We start from the raw sequence: 19,534 nt of genomic DNA, 5'->3' as shown, positions 1-19,534 counted from the left end.
TACGAAGTATCTCAATGGTTGCGCAAATTATTAGTTTGCTCATGTGAGCATAAGAAAGTTGAAATACAGTTGGGTCGTATATCACCCAAACAGAGAAGAGTACAACATACTCGACACTCGTGCATGTATTCCGGGTATACTCGTGGCTTTATCAAATGCCATAAACCGGAACGGTACTAAGTAAAGTTTATTGTTTCCTTCCATTCATATTATTGTTTAGGACGGCCGCGACGTTCGAGTTTATGGGCCGAATAGAATAAAGGGAAGGGGCTTTATTGAACTTTTCTCATTACCTCTCTTCTTTCACTTCTTACTTCTCTTGGCTCCTTACTTCCTTCCTGACAAGCGGCTCTAATTTCTATCTGTGTTTGCTCTCAATGCAAACTTGTCTTCTCACACGGTTCATGGGAACACATTATTACAAAATTATTACTTTAATTACTTATATTTATTTATTTATTTATTGAATATCAACGGTATAAATATACCATACAGCATAATTCATGTCAAAGAATAAAAATTAACTGTGGCATTTGATCATAAAATGACGACAGAAAGAATAAAATGAATACTAGAAGGAGATACAATTACATACAAAATATTATCAACAAGTATGAATAGACTTACGTTATATTAGTAATGATTTAGAAAATATGATAGTACATCCTTCTTGTACCTAGTTTCTGTGCAGTTAAACAGATCCGCTACATCTGTGTACCTATTACTACCTTCATGTAATCTAGGTACAAGCTAGTATTTGAAATGCTCAGTCTTGGATAATTATTATAGTCAATATAAATTACATACTAAAATAATAACTCTAATTTTTTAAGCGGTTCAATATCAGACGGCTATAAATCTATTGACTGTTTATCGAAAAGGGGAAATGTTATAGACAAAGCTGTAATCTGCATATTTTGTATCAAAATGTTTATTACAAACTTTCAGTACTTGCAAGATATTATAATAACTATTCGTGTTCTAGAAGTATTCTTTACTCTATTTCTTCTTGTCTAGTTTATCTAGTTGACGTGATTATTACCTTTACAGCTATACATAATTAGTTATGAACACTTTACACGCATATATTTAAAACAATGAACATTTTAACATAATAACTCTCGCTAAAATCTTTTAGGCGCTTTGTTTTAAAGAAACACTTAACTTATTACCTGCCTTAAATCATCATTTGACTTAAGTTACACGATAATTTTCAAGGATTGTATTAATAACCGTTCTAAATAAATATAAAATCTTCACGATAATTGGCTTGGGAAAACAAACTTTCCGAGTCTTGTGTATTTAAAAAGACGTATTATCTCGATTCAATTTGTTCCGAAAAAACTGTTAAAACGATTTAAAACTTTTATATTAAGCTTTCACCGTTCTCAAAATGAAAGTGGGAGAGAAAGGATTCGATTCGATTTATTCAGGATGAAAACAAGGAATATTAAATCTGGTGGGAATTTTCGGATAGAAATTCGATGATATAAATAAGGTAATTGCCGGAGTTAAGAAGAGGCGGAATGGTTCCCGTGAAATTAATTATCCTTTTGTCAAATGCATGAAATCGAGGACGGAATGGCCGATGGCGGGAAACGGGACGGCTCTATCATTCTAAGATTCAAACTTTTGTGGAATGTTAATGTAATAAAAATTAAATCTCTTTGGAAAGTTCTGTAATTTCTAGTTTGGTGGAATCATAAAATCACAAAACATTAATTATATATATATATATATATATATATATATATATATATATATATATATATATATATATATATATATATATATATATATATAATTAATGTTTTATATATACATAATATATATATATATATAATATATATATATACGTATATATATATATATACGTTGTACCTTTGATGCGAATCTTGTCTACGTCACTGGAACCCTCAACTAAAACAAACTAATCCCTGTCGGAATAAGTTTTAAACTAAGGATCAAAACAATTGTCTTCGAGTATTTGGCGAAAAACTTATTTTAAAGTTTTGTTTTTAAAGGGTCGTCACCATTTTAACACGAAAAAAATACAAAATCTTTAAACACGTTTCATGCCAAACACAAATTACTTACTACTTTCGTACAGAATAAACTTTATCCTTAAACTTTTTATATGGATACGTACACCAATTGAGCGTTTAGGATCACAGGGGCCTAACTACAAAAACTGGTGTTTTGAGTTAAGCCTGGTTTCGATAATGCCGTAATCATATTTATTAGTGACTAATCTATATCTCGTTCATAATGATGTTTAAGAAAAATGGTTGGGCAAATCCAAAAGTGAATATATAAATGTTATTCTTTTGTGACATTAACGCAAAAACATATGGAGGCTGTGTGAAGGGTCTTTTTAAAGGAAATGAAGGAAGGAAGTTCTGGGAAGTTAAAAGGTGTGAATGGGGGTTGGGTAAGTATCTAAGGATCAGTGTGTCCAGGAGTGATGGACATATGAATATGTCCCTCCCACTGCAGCCTATGGCGATGGGTCGAGATACCAGTTGGAGAGGTCAAAAGATCTTCACAAACCAGCCTCTCCTGATCCGGCACTCCACGCAGCTGGTGGACATTCGCATACTGAATACATCTCACCCGATGTACCCGTGCACCCCTGCCAAAACACCAAACGTAGCGAACCACTATCGGTTTGGGTTATCCAATAAATGGTTCCTGGAGAGGTGGTACCCAAACCCGCCTCCCAAATACGAATACCCTGACCATATTAAAAAAGAACCACTACCACCACCACCACAGTAACCGAAAAATGTCCGCGTCTTAATGGAGGACTTAGACAGACGATGAAATATGTCTGCAGCAAATTTATAGTTAGGTTAGGTTAGGTAAGGTTTGTTTTTTTTATTTTTATAGTGAATACCTCACAAGAGACCCAACTGCTCCCGTCTGGAGCCAGTGAGACTATGGCATCTCCAATTGGGGGATGTTGTGAGGCTGAAGGTAAGTGGGGAAGGGAGAGAGGAAGGTGGGGAAGTACCTGGCTATTCAGATCTAGTCACTAAACACGGCTAAAGCCATTTGGAGCAACGTTTCAATTCTGAATGGTAGTCTTACACCAGGGCGATACTGGTAGTATCTTCCACTCTGTTATTTTTTCAACAATAACTCTTGGGTTTTGCGAGCCCCAGATGCGACAATTTTGCTTATTGACGAAGCTACCGAGGAGGAAATGGGCCTAGTCACTCAAGTTGATTTGCATTTGATTCACTCAAGTGAATTTTAATAATTTCTATGCGTTGTTGAAGCGTATATCGTTTCATTTTTATTAATGGCGTAGTTTCTACTTGTCAAATGTCAAAAATGACAGCTTTAAAAGTAACATCTACCGAAATAGCGGGCTATTCAAAAAAACACCTCTTATTGGCAAACCCTGAATCTACAATGGATGTGACTTGCGCATGTATTCTATGTATGTCAAATGCATAAAATATCCGATAACAGATAAAAGGTGGTCTATATAAAATGCGGTCTACATAGAAGGCGGTCTGTGGCAGGACAACGTGTGGACTTAGACAGACGATGAAATATGTCTGCAGCAAATTTATAGTTAGGTTAGGTTAGGTAAGGTTTGGTGTTATTTTTTCAACAATAACTCTTGGGTTTTGCGAGCCCCAGATGCGACAATTTTGCTTGTTGACGAAGCTACCGAGGAGGAAATGGGCCTAGTCACTCAAGTTGATTTGCATTTGATTCACTCAAGTGAATTTTAATAATTTCTATGCGTTGTTGAAGCGTATATCGTTTCATTTTTATTAATGGCGTAGTTTCTACTTGTCAAATGTCAAAAATGACAGCTTTAAAAGTAACATCTACCGAAATAGCGGGCTATTCAAAAAAACACCTCTTATTGGCAAACCCTGAATCTACAATGGATGTGACTTGCGCATGTATTCTATGTATGTCAAATGCATAAAATATCCGATAACAGATAAAAAGTGGTATATATAAAATGCGGTCTACATAGAAGGCGGTCTGTGGCAGGACAACGTGTTCCCGGGTCCACTAGTCTATCTATATAAATAAAAGTTTAAAGATTCGTTTCTTCAAAATTTCAAATCTCCGAAAATTTTCACCGATCGCATTGAAATTTTGACATAACGTTGCATTCAAATACGCGTGTGTTTTTATATAACCACAAGCTGTACCCCGCCACGCTACCCGCTGTTGTACTCGTGGGTTTAGTTGATTTTTTTTCATTTCACAATACGTACACCACCTACGCAAAAATATTAGTCTTCTAATTTATTATTCTTGTTTAATTGACTTTCCTTTGAACTATATTGACTTTGTTGAAAATACATAATCGACTGTGGTTTGGTAAAACCCTTCAAGCTATAAAATGAGAATTATACAGGAACCAATAAAAAGTTAATTAACAAATTAGTAAAATTAATTAAAAAAGTGTGAAAATTGTTATATATTTTTCAAAATGTTCTATTTATAATTATGTGAGATTTGAGGGCTAAAAAAATTTTACGCGTTATTTTAATAAAAAAAGTTATTATTACTTTAATTTTTTGTATTAAAACTGCATTAATCAGAATAAATTAATTTACCATGTTGAAAAGAAACAATCCCAAAAATGTGGCTTGAATTGTTTTACCACGACAGGGTCGAATATATATGAACTACTCTTTAGATTAAATATAATTGCGTGGCGATTTTTCCGCCCGGGCTAGAAATAGAGCTGGATGGCGGACTGGAAATGTTTGAAGCTGTCGCTAAAAGGTTTTCCCAACATGACTTGGCACTTTGTTGCATGAGGAAAAATGTGTAATTGCTGCATCCAATGCAAAGCGTCCCTAAGATGAAAGAACTAGAAAGGATACTGCGTTTCACTCAAATTAGCCGAATCTACCAGTATGAGAACATACCTTATTAAGTGAGGTGGGTACCGATATTAAATTATCTAAAAACTTGCTATTATACTATTATATAAATAAATATATATGTATCAAGTTATATACAGGGTTTTCCAATAAGAGGTGTTATTTTGAATAGCCCGCTATTTCGGTAGATGTTACTTTTAAAGCTGTCATTTTTGACATTTGACAAGTAGAAACTACGTTATTAATAAAAATGAAACGATACACGCTTCAACAACGCATTGAAATTATTAAAATTCACTTGAGTGAATCAAATGCAAATCAACTTGAGTGACTAGGCCCATTTCCTCCTCGGTAGCTTCGTCAACAAGCAAAATTGTCGCATCTGGGGCTCGCAAAACCCAAGAGTTATTGTTGAAAAACTTATCTTTCTTCAACGTGTGACTTTTTGGTGCGGTTTATGGTCCGGCGGACTCATTTGACCTTATTTTTTCGAAAATCAGGCTGGAGCAACAGTTACGGTGAATGGATTGCGCTATCGAGAGATGATTAATGATTTTTTATGACCGGAATTGAATGGTATTGATCTGGACAACGTTTACTTTCAACAAAACGGCACTACGTGCCACACAAGCTACGAAACCATTAATCTTTTACGATTGAATATCCAAATAACACCTCTTATTAGAAAACCCTGTATATACATAGATAACTTGATACTATCACGTGTTAGTGATAGTTTCAACTTAAAACTGAAATATTTATTTTGTACAGAATAACAAAAAAAACAACATATTTCAAAAAAATTTTTGGGGATTTTCACAAATTTTAAAAATGTGTGAAAGTTTCAAAGTTTTATTTTTCTGATCTTGATAATTGTACAAAAAATGTTTAAAATGTTTGTTTTCTTTCAAAATAGTTTTTAAAAATGATCTCAATCTACACATTCCGAAGCGATTACAACACCGAAAACGCCAATGCAATGAAAACGCCTCAGAATTCACGAATAAAAACGAACATGTCGTTTTGGTGGCATATCGGAAATCTCACATTTTAAATTGTTATAGAAAATGAATTCGTTAACGTAAAAATAAAATAAAAATACGTTCACCATCGTATTTTTTGTGGACTGTAAAAAAACAGTGATAATACTCTAAATAAAAATAAATTTGTTTGAAACCACATTAATTTAATAATATTATTGCTCTACCGGTTTCAGAGGCGACTTTTCTTCATCAAGAGAATATTAAAACGAAGTAATAATATTATTAATATAAAGTGGTTTCAAACAAATTTATGTATTTTATATTGTAATTATGACAAACCACAAAGTACATTCTCTTTTCGATTACGTAAAAATACTGTAAAATATATTTATGGCTATGGTTGTAAAGAACATTTTTATGTGAAAAAACATGGAATAGTCTGAATTCTCGACAAATCAGTTCCAACTTCAGCCGTAATCATCACCATAGCTTCTTCAAGATACCACACCACAGATCAGATTGTGGCACAGCACAGCATGATAAGAGGAAAGGTGTTTTTGAATGAAATTTCCGAAACAGTTGATAAATGTAATCACTTAACAAATTTTAAGAATTTCTAAGTTAATATGTCGAAAAATTAAAATTTATATAAATAAAATTAAAATAAATTAAAAAAAAATTTAAATAGAGGCAATTAAAATAATTTATCGCTTGACTGAATTCTTCGAACAAACTGTTCCAATTGTGAAAATAACAATTACAAAGCAAATCCGAGTTCTGAGATTCACTGAAGTTAAAGACAGACAAACATCTGAAATTAGTATTTTTGTTCGATGTTTGTCTGTTTTTACTAATAATATTAAAGATAGACAAACATCGAATTTCAAACATCTGAAATACTTATTTCAGATGTTTGTGATTAGTATTTTATATGATACTATATTATCATCAAGAATAGTAATTTTAATCACAAACATCTGAAATAAGTATTTTTTATGATAGTATAGTATCTTAAAACTATTCTGATTAAAATTTTACACAACTGATAAACACCCATTTATGTGTGGTAAACGGTTGTTTATCCGTTTTGTAAAATTTAAAAGACGTTTATTAGTAAGGCCTTAGTAGTTTTGTGACCTAAGTTTATTTATGTTTGAATGTATGTATTTACATGTTGTTTATAGCTGATACTTTAAACATTTAAAAATTTTATTAAATTAATCAGAGCTTCGCTGTACATTATTTTTCTGTTTCATGCTTCATTAATGATATAACAGAAGGCATGACAAAGGTTTTATCTGCGGTGTTCGTATATTGTATCTTTTGGGGTTATGTAATCTATGAGAGCGGCCATGCACCTAGACGATTCAATTAAACACCTGTACTTGCAATTTGGGCGTTCAAAAGAGTTTATGGGAATAAATCACATACCCGACATACGTGACACAAATATCGTAGTGTACCTGTACGTTCGGAACTACATTCTCGTAAAATATATGTGGCGGTAAAACATACATACGTCGGTACTAAAACACGGGTTTGACAGTAGTTTTATGACAATAAGATAATTTCACAGATTTTTTTTAAATGTCGAAAAAATTACGAACGTAATGGCATTTTTTTTTCTTTCACAAAAGAATTATATTCGAAAATTTATATTTTACCATTTAATATTTGCCGCGAAAACGATTTATTCGTTATTGTTTTATTGCCAACCCTGTACGAATCTCAACAATTGATTTTGGAGTTTCCCCCTGGGCTAGAGATCCAAAATCCCTGATAAACTTAGATGATTCTGTTCAAAGGAGAGCTTTGTCTGATTTACAATCCATTATTAGCAGACCGATTACTATATCTAATGCACTGATGCAATTTAAGCATGCTGAGTGTATTCTACAAGTAATTCAACGGAACCTGCTTGAAAGAACTAGTAGCGTTGATCCCCTGAGCAACGATACAAGTACTCGAAACACACTTTTATATTTTTGCTTCATTACAATGGGTCGTTTCCACGACTCGTTTTAGTGTAAGTAGGCTCGCATATGGAACGAGCTACCGGCATCCATTTCTTCCTTCATAAAACCCGAGCCCCTTCAAGACCCGAAATTATAAATCCCTTGCCACAGCGAACCCGAACCCACCTTACAACGCTACCCAAGCGGGTAACGATATAGTTTCCCCGTCTTTACACTGTGCAGACAGAGGCCCCCTTGTGATGTGTAGAATAAAAAAATGCAGTGTGTGGCAAGCCTACGCATGACGGAAGTGAAACTTTTAGTATTCTTCTCTCTTTTTTTTCATATCATATTATTATTATTCAGAATGCTGTACATTATAGTTTTAAAAAGCATAAATTTATTTATAGGCGTGTTGTTAACAAATGAACGTTTAACTAGATTCCTAATATTGACATATTTATAAGTAGCATGCGATAAAAAAAAATTAAAAGTTATAAAAATATGGGATTCGAACCCGGGTCCTGCATAACGAGTGTCGAACGCTCTGCCTCTAGACCGCTAGGAGAGGTATCTCGCGCGACGAGAACCACGTATACAACGTGTACTCCTCAATTGACTTGTCTCGGGCAAATTTTCGTTTTCAAACACGGCAAATGAATAATATCACATAACGTCTCGTTAACGCTTTATATAGGGTCGAATCGAAGATATATCGGCAGTGTGAAGTCATATCTGTCGTTTTTCATAATATTTCCGTATATTTGTCCGTTTTGGAAAAGATCTATTGGGTCATACCCGTATGGAGTCTGAATTTGAAAAACATTTCTAAATTTTTAAAAACTCACTTAGGGCTGTGTTTTTTACTAAAAAAACTTGTTGCGCACGTCTGCCGAGGGTAATTAGTTGCGTTATCGGCCTTGATTAGTAATTTTAATGATTCAAAATAAAAATAATTAATCAAAATACCGAGCGACTCTACCGGCTCGATTTTCAAGCTATATTTCGACCAAAATATCATATAGGTACCGACCGTTACTTCTAGCCAATTACTCGAGTGAACATCTGCCGCTCTAGAGTCTCACTAAATAGATTTAGACATTTCGGGAGACTCTCGGTTAAAATTAACAAATTTATGTAATTTTTTACTACATTATTACAAATCATGTAGATATCTTCTTATATGTATGCCTGACAAAGTCGCAGCACGAGAGCATTTTATCACTTTTTCTCGTATTAAAAAAATCACAAAAAGATAGAAAAATTAGTTATAGCGGGGATCGAACCTCGGTTCTTCACGACGACAGTCGGGCGCTCTGCCTCTAGACCGCGAAGCTGAGTATCTGTATCCAGTCGTCAATCCCAAAAATACTTGAATCTGTCCTGCTCTCTAAACTCTCACCTGAAATCAATAAAGTAATTTCACATCGACAACACGGTTTCATAGCAAAAAGATCTACTCTTACAAACTTAATGATATATCAGGAATATATAACTAATTCCATGAAAAATCGTCTTCAAACAGACGTAGTGTACACAGAATTTAGTAAGGCTTTCGACAAAGTCTCACATAAAATTCTTTTAAACAAACTAAGATCCCTAGGTATAACTGGGCATATTTTAAGATGGTTCGAAAGCTACCTTCACAAAAGAAAAATATCAGTAAAAATCAATTCACATTTTTCACATCACTTTGAAATCTTCACCGTAGTCCCACAGGGGTCACATCTGGGCCCAGTGTTATTTTCTTGTTTATCAACGACATAACTACCATCTTCGATGGAGTTATGATACTTTTATTTGCGGACGATTTAAAAATTTACAAAACAATAACAAATCATAATGACAGTAGCGTATTGCAATCAAATCTTGCGAGGCTACAAAAGTGGTGCACCCTTAATGAACTGTTTCTCAACATTGAAAAATGTCAATCAATAACTTTTACCCGAATCAAAAATCCCATCAAATATCAATATAGCATCAACAACAATGTCCTAAAAAGAGTCGAACAAATTAAGGACCTTGGTATTTTATTTGACAGTAAATTAACTTTTGTTCCTCATATAAATTAAATAACCAACAAGGCCATGAAATGCCTGGGGTTCATTCTGAGGACGATAAAAGAATTTAAAACAATTAATTCCTTCAAATTGCTTTATACTGGGTTGGTAAGAAGTAATTTGGAGTACAACTCAACAATCTGGGCTCCATTTTATAAGACTCATCAGCAAAAAATCGAAAGAGTGCAACATAAATTTCTAAGGTTTATTAATTACAAACTCGGAATACCAATCGAAGAACATAATTATACATGTCTAATGTAATTACTACACCTAAGCGATTTAACTACAAGACGCACAGTGAATGACTTAGTTTGCCTTTTCAATATATCAAATGGCAACCTGGACGCCCTCGATTTAACGAGCTTAATTAATTTTCGTATACCTACCCGTGATACCCGTTTAAATGTTCTATATTTTGTTACCAAATCTGCCAATAATTACTTCGTAAACTCTCCAATTCAAAGGCTTCATACACTTGGAAACAAACATAGTTCAATCGATGTCTATCATTTCCAATCGGTTTCCAAATTCAAAACCAAAATATTAGAACTTTTAAAATAAAACAATAAACATCTAGCTATTGCACGTCTTATTGAATTATTTCCTCAAGGTCGACAAAACAGGCTAATACCTACAAACTATCATGTTTACATTTGCTTTTTGCTTGGTTTTATATGTCTAATGGTGAATGTTATATTATTGCTTTACTATTCTATATTTATAATCTACACAATATTTTTTTATATAGACTATGTAAAATGGCTGACCGATCGACCTCGATTTAGCAGGCCATTACAACCAGTCAAACGCAGTATATTTGTTAACAATACTGCCAATAATTATTATTTCGTTAGCTTTCTAACTCAAAGGCCTCATACACTATGTGTCCTATTGTATCATGTTACTGCTGCCACTACCTAGCATTTACATATAAACTTTACATTTCTTATTAACTAATTTTAGTCTGTATAACTTAGGAGTAGGAATATTCTTATTTTTGTACTATTTACTTGCTGTTATAATATGTCAAATGGATATGGTTATATGTATTTTTACAATTACTTTTGTGAACTTGCAATCTTCAGAATATTATTTTTTTATTTACTATGTATGTTAAAGCCCAATGGGCGTATAAATAAATAAATAAATATTAGCTAGGCTCCTATAGCGAAATGATCACGGTTTTTCGTGACGGTCATGAGTCGGTTTTACTCCGGTCCTCGAAAATGCATAACGCGCGTAAAGAAGTTTTACTTCAAAAATAAAAATAACTTTAAAATAAATTTAAGAAACACCGCCGCTTCAACGTAGCCAAATTCTAACGGTTTAAGAATGGCGGTTTTAGATCGTTTTTAAGTTAGAAATTATTATGAAAGAAAATTTTAAAAATACACCTTTTTACTATGATCAGAATGAGAAAAAAATCTTATAATAATCCACAAATGTCCTTTATTGTGGTCAAAAAAGTTTTCCATTTTCTCGTGCATATTGGAGGTCAGATTTTCCGCATAGGCCTTACCCTGAGACATACCCTATATACTTCCCATGCTTATTACGGTTAGAACCTAGCTCTCGGTGGCGAGGCCATAAACAGAAAGCTGCAATCAAGGCAAGAGATGAACTTACAAATATGGATGATAAATAAAGAAAATATGCTTGGATTGTAGAATTTTGGATGAGGTAAAATACACGGATGCTAGCTTTCTTATCTCTGATGTGACCTATGGACCTTACGTTCCAGAGAGAGGAAATGAATTAAAGCATTTGAAAAAATATAGTGCTGAAGGCAAAATTTAACTTATTCTCTGAAAATATCATAATACAGGTAGAGAGTATTTATCATTGCATTCAATTTCAAATGAAGGTTACACGCAATATTGATTAAGTAACATTTTATACTTTTATTTGAGTTGTGGTAATTTTACATTTTATTTTTGTTACTTTATACCTTTCTTTGAGTTGTTGAACTCTTACATTTTATGCTTGTTACTTAATACTTTTGTTTGAGTTTTTGTACTTTCACTATTGTTATTTTTGTTGATGGCACACGTTGTGCCGTATATATGAAAAAATTAAATTAAAATAAAGTAAGGAATGGACATACGAGGTAAATAAATAACCGGGCCAACCATGTTTCTTGAAATGGTAAGACTTTGACGGAATCCCAAGGAAGACAACCTATCATAAATATGTATATTATGTCTTTTTTTAAAGTTATTTTTATTTTATGGATTCTAAATGACAGTGTCTAAAAATATCAAAGCATTTCGAGAAAAATACTTTTGATCCTAAGAAACTTACGCAAAGAATAATCGATGCGGAGAAGGTTTTTTATTCATTCATTCAAGTTTGAATATTTTTTAGCTTTTGTTTTTAATGTACTGTAGAAGGAAGCAATTAGTTTATGTAAAAAGAATCAGAATACAACGCCCCAAGTACAAGCAGTTTACTTTATGGTTATGTAGTATATTTTCATTAGAAAAGCGTTCCTCGGTTGAAACCAATTATTCTCATAAGCTTTCTCAATCTTGAACACAGCCAACTCTTCAGGAACTGTCCGCTGGGAAAACTAGAATTTAATTTATTAATGTAAAAGCTGTGTAGAATTGTCTCTGTAACGTGAAGGTTTACGGTGGCGGCTGACATTTGATTAGAGAAAATGTGTTATGGATTGCCATACACTTCTACCCTCCCGACCTCCCAACCTCCCGACAACTTCACGACTCTAACGGGAGTGCCTCATTTTGTTTGTTGATTCTATTACACTGCTTTTTATTACGTTTTAAAGTGCCTACCTACATACCTTAGCTATTATAAAACGAAAATTTTGTTTGTGCGTTCTGTTCGAAACTGTAAATTGGTTTGGAGATAAAAATATATTAACAGAATTCACGAAATTTACATAGCTTTTATTGTTTGGGTGGCAATGCTATTTACATAAATGCTAAGCTACGCAGTTTTCAAATATCCATTCAACTGTTAGGTCATAAGATGAGATCCCTTATTTTTACTTGAGTCTTTAAGAAATCATTAATGTTGTTCATTTGTTCAAGAAATACATAACAAGTAAAAAGAGTGTTAATATTATTATTTTCTTGACAAATATTATAATTTTATTGAAAATAAAATTATCATCAAAGCGAAGAAACGATTTTTATTTATAATGAAATTAATTAGATTTAAAACCATTTGGTTCTAATCGTCAGAAAGATCAACCCATAGAAATGTAAATAATTGTTTTCAGAGGGTTCAATTCAGTAATTTATAATAAACTTTTACGTAATATTCTAGTGATTCAATATTAATGCTTTTGTTAAACCTTTTTTACCTTAAAAAACCTGCTTAAAACCAATCAAATTCCGAAAACATTTTTATTATGTGGAATGCGTAGGTGTAGAATATTGTTTTTGGGTAAAATTTCCCCGAGAAATGCCTTCTCCGCTACCAACCTTTCCGCCATCCACGCCAACAATCGGCGTCATCTTTGAGTTTCTAATAAAACGTTGAAATAATATAACTTCATAAAGTTCCGGTTTTATTATTACCACCTGGCAAAGAATATTAAAATCCAGAGCCGAAATGAAATTGCTCCTACACGGCGTGTTTTTTTTCAAAATCCGCACGAAATGAAAATCTGATGCAAAATCTCCGGGAGCGAAGTCAGTTCTGCGCGAGAAAAATGCCTCATCAAAAATTAAAACCCCAACATACAACTTTGGAACGCCGCGCCGTGCGGGGACTAGGATTAGCGCATACCTTCTCACGTGCCGCACACGCATGCGTCATGACGCACGTGTTTGTGTACACTTAGTGCGGCATTGAATACCCGCCGGCGTTTTTTACCTTTGTACAATTTGTATACAGTACAAAAGAGTCCATTTCCGTTTCTTCATTTCCTCTTCACACCGTCAGCCCCTCTTCCCCCAGCAAAATTGTCACGGCAAAAGAATGTGCCCACATAATGTTCTTTGGAGGTTTTTTTCCTTCTGCGATTGCTGGAGCCAAGCCGTGTTGGGAGTATTGGGAGTGTTAGTAGCAGCGCGCGGCAGCGGCAGAACCGGCGGAACATGCGCGAGGAAATTGCTTTTACTCCGAGAACACCCCTCTCTCGCTGTCTAATCAAATCCAATAGGGAGGATTTCGGATATTTTGACCTAAGATTTTGCGGTTTATATTGATATCCTTATATCCAAGGTATTGAAGATGCTGATAAAGCCATTTTACTATATTGAGGGAGGCGCTGCGACGCAAGTACCTAAATATGCTTTTGCGTCGGCTTTATGAATATAAACGAGTTGCGACGATTTCGGTTTCGCGTTTATCTTGTCATTTGTCGTCGGTGACATAATCAAGCACATGATGTTAGAGAAAACTGATATAAAGCAATCTGGTCTAATTATTTGTATTCCTGTTAAAAACGTGCACGTGTTCCGATATAGTATTTTGAATGGGCTGATATTTTATTCGGAAATGACTTGCAATCAATTGCACGTTTTTAACAAGATGTTCATAAATCGGTCATACTCACTTATCTTCGTATACCCATCGACAAAACCTGCGACCTATTTAAGTTACTACTTGTCAATTGCCGTTTTCTGTCCCATAATTTTTCTCGATTTTTTTTAAATTAAATTTAATGATTACTTTGAATACATTGTCATAAAACTTACAATCATTATCTATCTAAATATATAATGTGGCGTACAGTTTTATTTATTAAAAATATTTGTTTTAAAACTTAGAGGCTTAAGTTTGTATAAACAATAAGTATGGTTATCCATCACAGCCAATTCCTACAAATAATAATATTGAAAGTTATCTAAAGTGAAAACAAAACTACTCGTAGCGCACTCTTAATCTCACAACATACACTATTGTTTGTTTATTCCAACTTAGTTTTAAATGGTTGCCTCCCGACGGTATATAGCAACGCTTTACACAACATTAATTTAATAAAATACTGACGTGGAAACTATAATTTTTGTGTGGGTTAAAATTCGAGCAATAAATATTTTTTTATATTTTTTTTTAGTATCACAATTTCTGGCGGTAATATATAAAAATACTCTGGATAAATCCAGTTCTTTTGAGAGTCATTCAGGCGCTTCAAGAGTACCTACCCTTGAGTGATTGTTTAGAATCACCCTCCTTCGAAAATTTTAAGTCCTAGCGGACACTAAGATAGCTGCTTCTTGGCTACAAAAAATGTTTTTTTTTAAAGTTTACAAGGCCAGCTTAGTATTCCTCTCCTGTTGTAGGACTGGAGATGCTTCGCTTTGCCTCAGAATCCCCGGCGCTTGTCAAATAATAATTGCTTCTCTTTCACCCTGTTAGGACTGGCGTGATAAATCTAAAAGTTCTACGCTTTTTTATTACTTTTATGTCCTACGAAACGTTGTGTAGGCAAAACATATTTTTAAAGCAACCGATGTACGTGGTGTAACCTTTCAAACCAAATTTATTTTGATCCAGAGAGTTAACGATTTGTTTATGTTAGTAAAACATTTTCTATGCGATTATGTTACTTATTTAATTCCAATATTCATCCAATTCCAGTCTTTTTCTTACATTAGCTTCACACGATAGGCCTTGAGGAAAATAATTTTCCTTTGGGCCTGGGTCATCTTTAGGGATGCTGTGTGGAGGTTTTATTTTTTAAGAAAAGAAGGAGAGGAGTGAGAGGAAGATCTGGGAAGGAAAGTATGAGGGGTGGTTAGAAATCTGGGGGTCAGTGTGTAGTGGGGAGTGACTGACGTTTGAATTCATTCCTCCCAATGCGGTGCAAGGCGAAGAGTCCTGCTGAAGGGGTAAAAAGATCTCCCTCCACCAGTATCTTCAGATCCGGCCCGCCACACAATAGGGGGGCAGACGCATCCGCTGTCTAGACCAAGACAATCCCCAACTCATAAACCCGTGCACCCCTGCTAAGTCACCAAACGTAGCGAACCACTTAGGGGTACGTATGGTATATAGAGGTGTTTATTATCCAATTAATGGTTCCTGGGGCGTGACGTATCCATACCCGCCTCCCAAATTGAACGACGTCTAATCAGATATTAACGATTTTAAAAAAAAGTCGTGTTGGGTAGCCAGGTCGGCCAACGCGTTACTCTTCTCCACTTCACTACACTGATGCATGCATGCAATGTCACCAGAATGGTTCCGGCGAAACACTAGGGTACCTTTCAAAAAGGCCTTTTTTCGAAACGTAAGTGCATTATTTCAACAGATCAGTTATCTATAAGAGAAGCCTTAATAAATGCTTTTTTAAGGTTATATGTAATAAATAATATGTAATAATATCATAAATTTATTCATAAAGAAATATTAAATTTTAAAAATCCAAATACTGTTATAAAAAACTTATTATAATTTTAAAAAATCAAATAATTTATAAAAAATATAAATGCACTGTCAGCAATAATTTATGTGACATTTCAGGAAGTCACTTTATCTTCAAGTATCTTGATTTTTTTTTCAAGATAATTTCTCGTTATTAGGTAGGTACTATGTCATTTTCATTAGAAGTTTTTTTGGAGATAAAAAAAATATCACTTTCCTGGCTTACCTCTGATTTTTGTACATAACTTTTTTTATCTGTTTTCGTTTTTAGTGTTTTTTTATATTTTATTTTTAATAAATACATTTCTTCTATGATTAAAATAATTACATAACATGTATTTATCGGTGACCGGATAAATCATCAAAATGATAATTCATCAAGTCTTTAAAAAGTTATGTAAATTGATGAAACAAAAAAATATTAACTTGGTTATGTAGGTTAGGTTAGGTTAGGTTAGGTTTAATTTTTTTCATCGTTTCTAATGACTTTATATCACTTTTTAAAGGTGTGTTGAATTGTCACTGTGTTGAGTTATAATGGAACCGTATTTATCTGACGATCTCAAATGAAAAAAAAATAAAAATAGATTTGTTATGAACCCGTTGATAAACGGACTTCGTTATTACTTGTTATTATGTAACATTAAAAATAATAGTAAAATAACTTTCCTCGAGTTTTGCAATATGATGGAAACCTGTATAAATGTATGATTGTTTGTTTGTTCAATTGTTTCAGGGTGTCTTGCTGAACCACAACGTGTCAGCCCGCGTGGTCCGCAGTAACCAAAGCCTGGTCCTGCAACGCGTGGCGCGGCACAGCGCGGGCAGGTACTCCTGCTCCGCCACCAACTCTGAGGGGGAGACTGTCAGCAATCAATTCCTGCTCAGAGTCAAGTGTAAGTACAACAAAATTCTTCTTAAACTTCATAAATTTTCTTGCGATGAGCTTTGTACGTAGCTCTCCTTCTGATATTTTCAGTTTTCCGTATCTCATTATCTGAATAAAGGTAATCAAAATCAAAAAAGAAATTAAATAACAATCTGAAACTGAAACCATCTCAACCAATCAAAAACCTTCAGAGGGTGAAACAGCTGCCACGCGTGATAATAATTATACCGCAGAACTTGGTTTTAAATAAATTGAATAATAATATTATTGAAAAGAAAATATTGTTGAACAGGGTTACAACTCAAGCGATATTGGGTAGTAAAACTAGTGTGTATGTGTACATAATAGGAAAAGGGTAAATTTGTGAGATGTCCGGGCCCCGGGGGGAAAGGTCACTTACTTCAGGTGATCCTACATTATTGTACAAGTAAAAGAGATTAATAAATATTTTTGAAATTCCAACGTTTTAGGGAAAATTTCATTTAAAAAAAACCATTGAATTGTTTGTATGGAAAAATGAATATTCTTCTATATAAAAATATTTCTTTATGATAAAATTACAATGGGATTTCGAATTTCATCAAGTTTATTAAGTGTATTTATTTATAATGGGTTTTTATAGATGAGCTTACTTACGTGTGAACAATCATTTATAATAACTTATTTAATACACAAATTAGAACAAGGTGCGGCAGAGAGGACGGACAGTTTTAAAAAAATCATAAAATAGTTAATTTTTACTCAAAAACAAATTTATTTATGGAATCAGGTTCGCAAGGAAATAGCATTTGAGACAGTCAAGTGTGGAAAATCACATCAGGCATGTGGTGGCCGAAATCGTTGATTCAGTGCTGGAGGCGTTCTTGGAAGTTCGCGTAGACTCTCTCCAACATCGCTTTCTCAACTTGGGCGACTTCCACGCGAATTGCGTCCTTCAATTCGTCCAGAGTTCGGGGCTTGTTCTCGTACACTCTAGTCTTGAGACACGTGTCCCCATGTCCCCATTTTCAGGAGTTCGAACTGTTCGCGGAGCTCCTCTTGGTCTTCTGTTGATCAGTTCACCACGCCTGCGAAGTGATTCAACCCAACGAAGGATGGTGTTTCGAGAGGGAACAGCTCTATTCCGATAAATGTTGAAGTGGCGACGAAACTCACGCTGTACGACGGTGACTGACTCATTATTTCGGACGAAACCAATCATAGGCAAAAACGCGGTGCTCCACCGTCCACGGCTCCATGACGATAACTGGTAAAACAATGCTAGGAACTAACGAGTCAAGCGGCACCCCCTCACTTCTCTCGTAGACGGAGGGGGAGAGTACTACCCATCTCAAAAACGTCCGTCCTCTCTGCCGCACCCTGTAAATACAATTACAAAAATATACTTATTACTCTACTTATATTATAATGTGCATACCTCTAAATAAAGATTCAAAAATGTACAAAACTACTCAAATAAAAATTAGTACAAACAGAGGCAAGAGACAAAAGAGACTCGAATAGAGACACAAATAGAGACCAAAGTAAATCATAATATAACTAGCCCAGTATATTTTTTAGCAACGGCAGAATATTTTTCTGTATCCGTACAAATTATCGACGAAAATGTCTACTTCAGCACACTATTATATACATTTATACAAACCCCGATACATTTGAGTAATAGGGCTAAAATAGCGACATTATTTTTAAATTTATTCAGGTGAAATATAACAATGGGAATTGGAAGTAAGTGCACCCCGGACTTACAGGATGTATTATAATATAATTTGAAGAAGTATGTTTCATTCGAGTTTAGACATCTCACTGAAAGCCGCAATGAAAATTATTTTTAAAATATGCGCTGTAAATAATTTGCTCCGTTATAATACTATTATGTTCGTGCCAAATATTTGAGTAGCAGCACTATTTCTATTATCTGTCTACTTTGTTTTTAGTTCAACGTTCAGTTACCTTTTATCCTTAGCATTTTCATACTTTGGAAACTTTATTCACTTTGTAGGGGCTCGCCTTTTCAAGTTGCCCGGGCAGAGGAAAGTTTGGACAAATTGTTTCAATTGCCAAAGTAGGAGGCGCTTCCGCCACTTACAATATTGTAATTAATAGGCTTTTTGAAATTAATTATCTAAATTGTACCTTCGGTTTCGATTCTTCATTTTTGTTATATCAATTTTTTAATATTCTCATCGCTAGAGACAAGTTATTCAAAAATCATGACTTTTTTATTTCTTTCGTGAGATATCAGAAGTTTATTCGCTTCCGAATGTCTTCCGGTTTAAATGAACCCGTATTTTTATGAGGTTCGTTTTACTTTTTGAATAATTTATATTTCACCCTTCTATAACGCTTCAGAAAATAACTGAAAGATTTACCAGAAAAAACTACACGGCTAGGTTTTGGTAATATTTTTGTGAATATTTCCACGAAGAGGGTGTCC

At 34.0% G+C, this 19,534-nt stretch overlaps 1 protein-coding gene across 3 annotated transcripts in view; it reads left to right on the top strand.

The window, feature by feature from the left end:
• LOC149424497 (neural cell adhesion molecule 2-like) overlaps nt 1-19,534 on the top strand; it is a 239,400-nt gene that overhangs the window by 157,529 nt on the left and 62,337 nt on the right. For all 3 annotated transcript variants that reach the window (XM_089631386.1, XM_089631383.1, XM_089631385.1), the window contains exon 10: nt 16,945-17,104. In XM_089631386.1, the coding sequence (XP_089487512.1) occupies nt 16,945-17,104 (160 nt within the window). The remainder of the gene's footprint in view (nt 1-16,944; nt 17,105-19,534) is intronic.

The sequence above is a fragment of the Hesperophylax consimilis genome, chromosome 4, assembly GCF_061612785.1.
Source record: "Hesperophylax consimilis isolate HC1 chromosome 4, BYU_Hcon_1.0, whole genome shotgun sequence".
Classification (NCBI taxonomy): Eukaryota; Metazoa; Arthropoda; class Insecta; order Trichoptera; family Limnephilidae; genus Hesperophylax; species Hesperophylax consimilis.
Note: the sequence above shows the minus strand (reverse complement) of the source record. Positions and strands in the feature narration are given on the sequence as shown.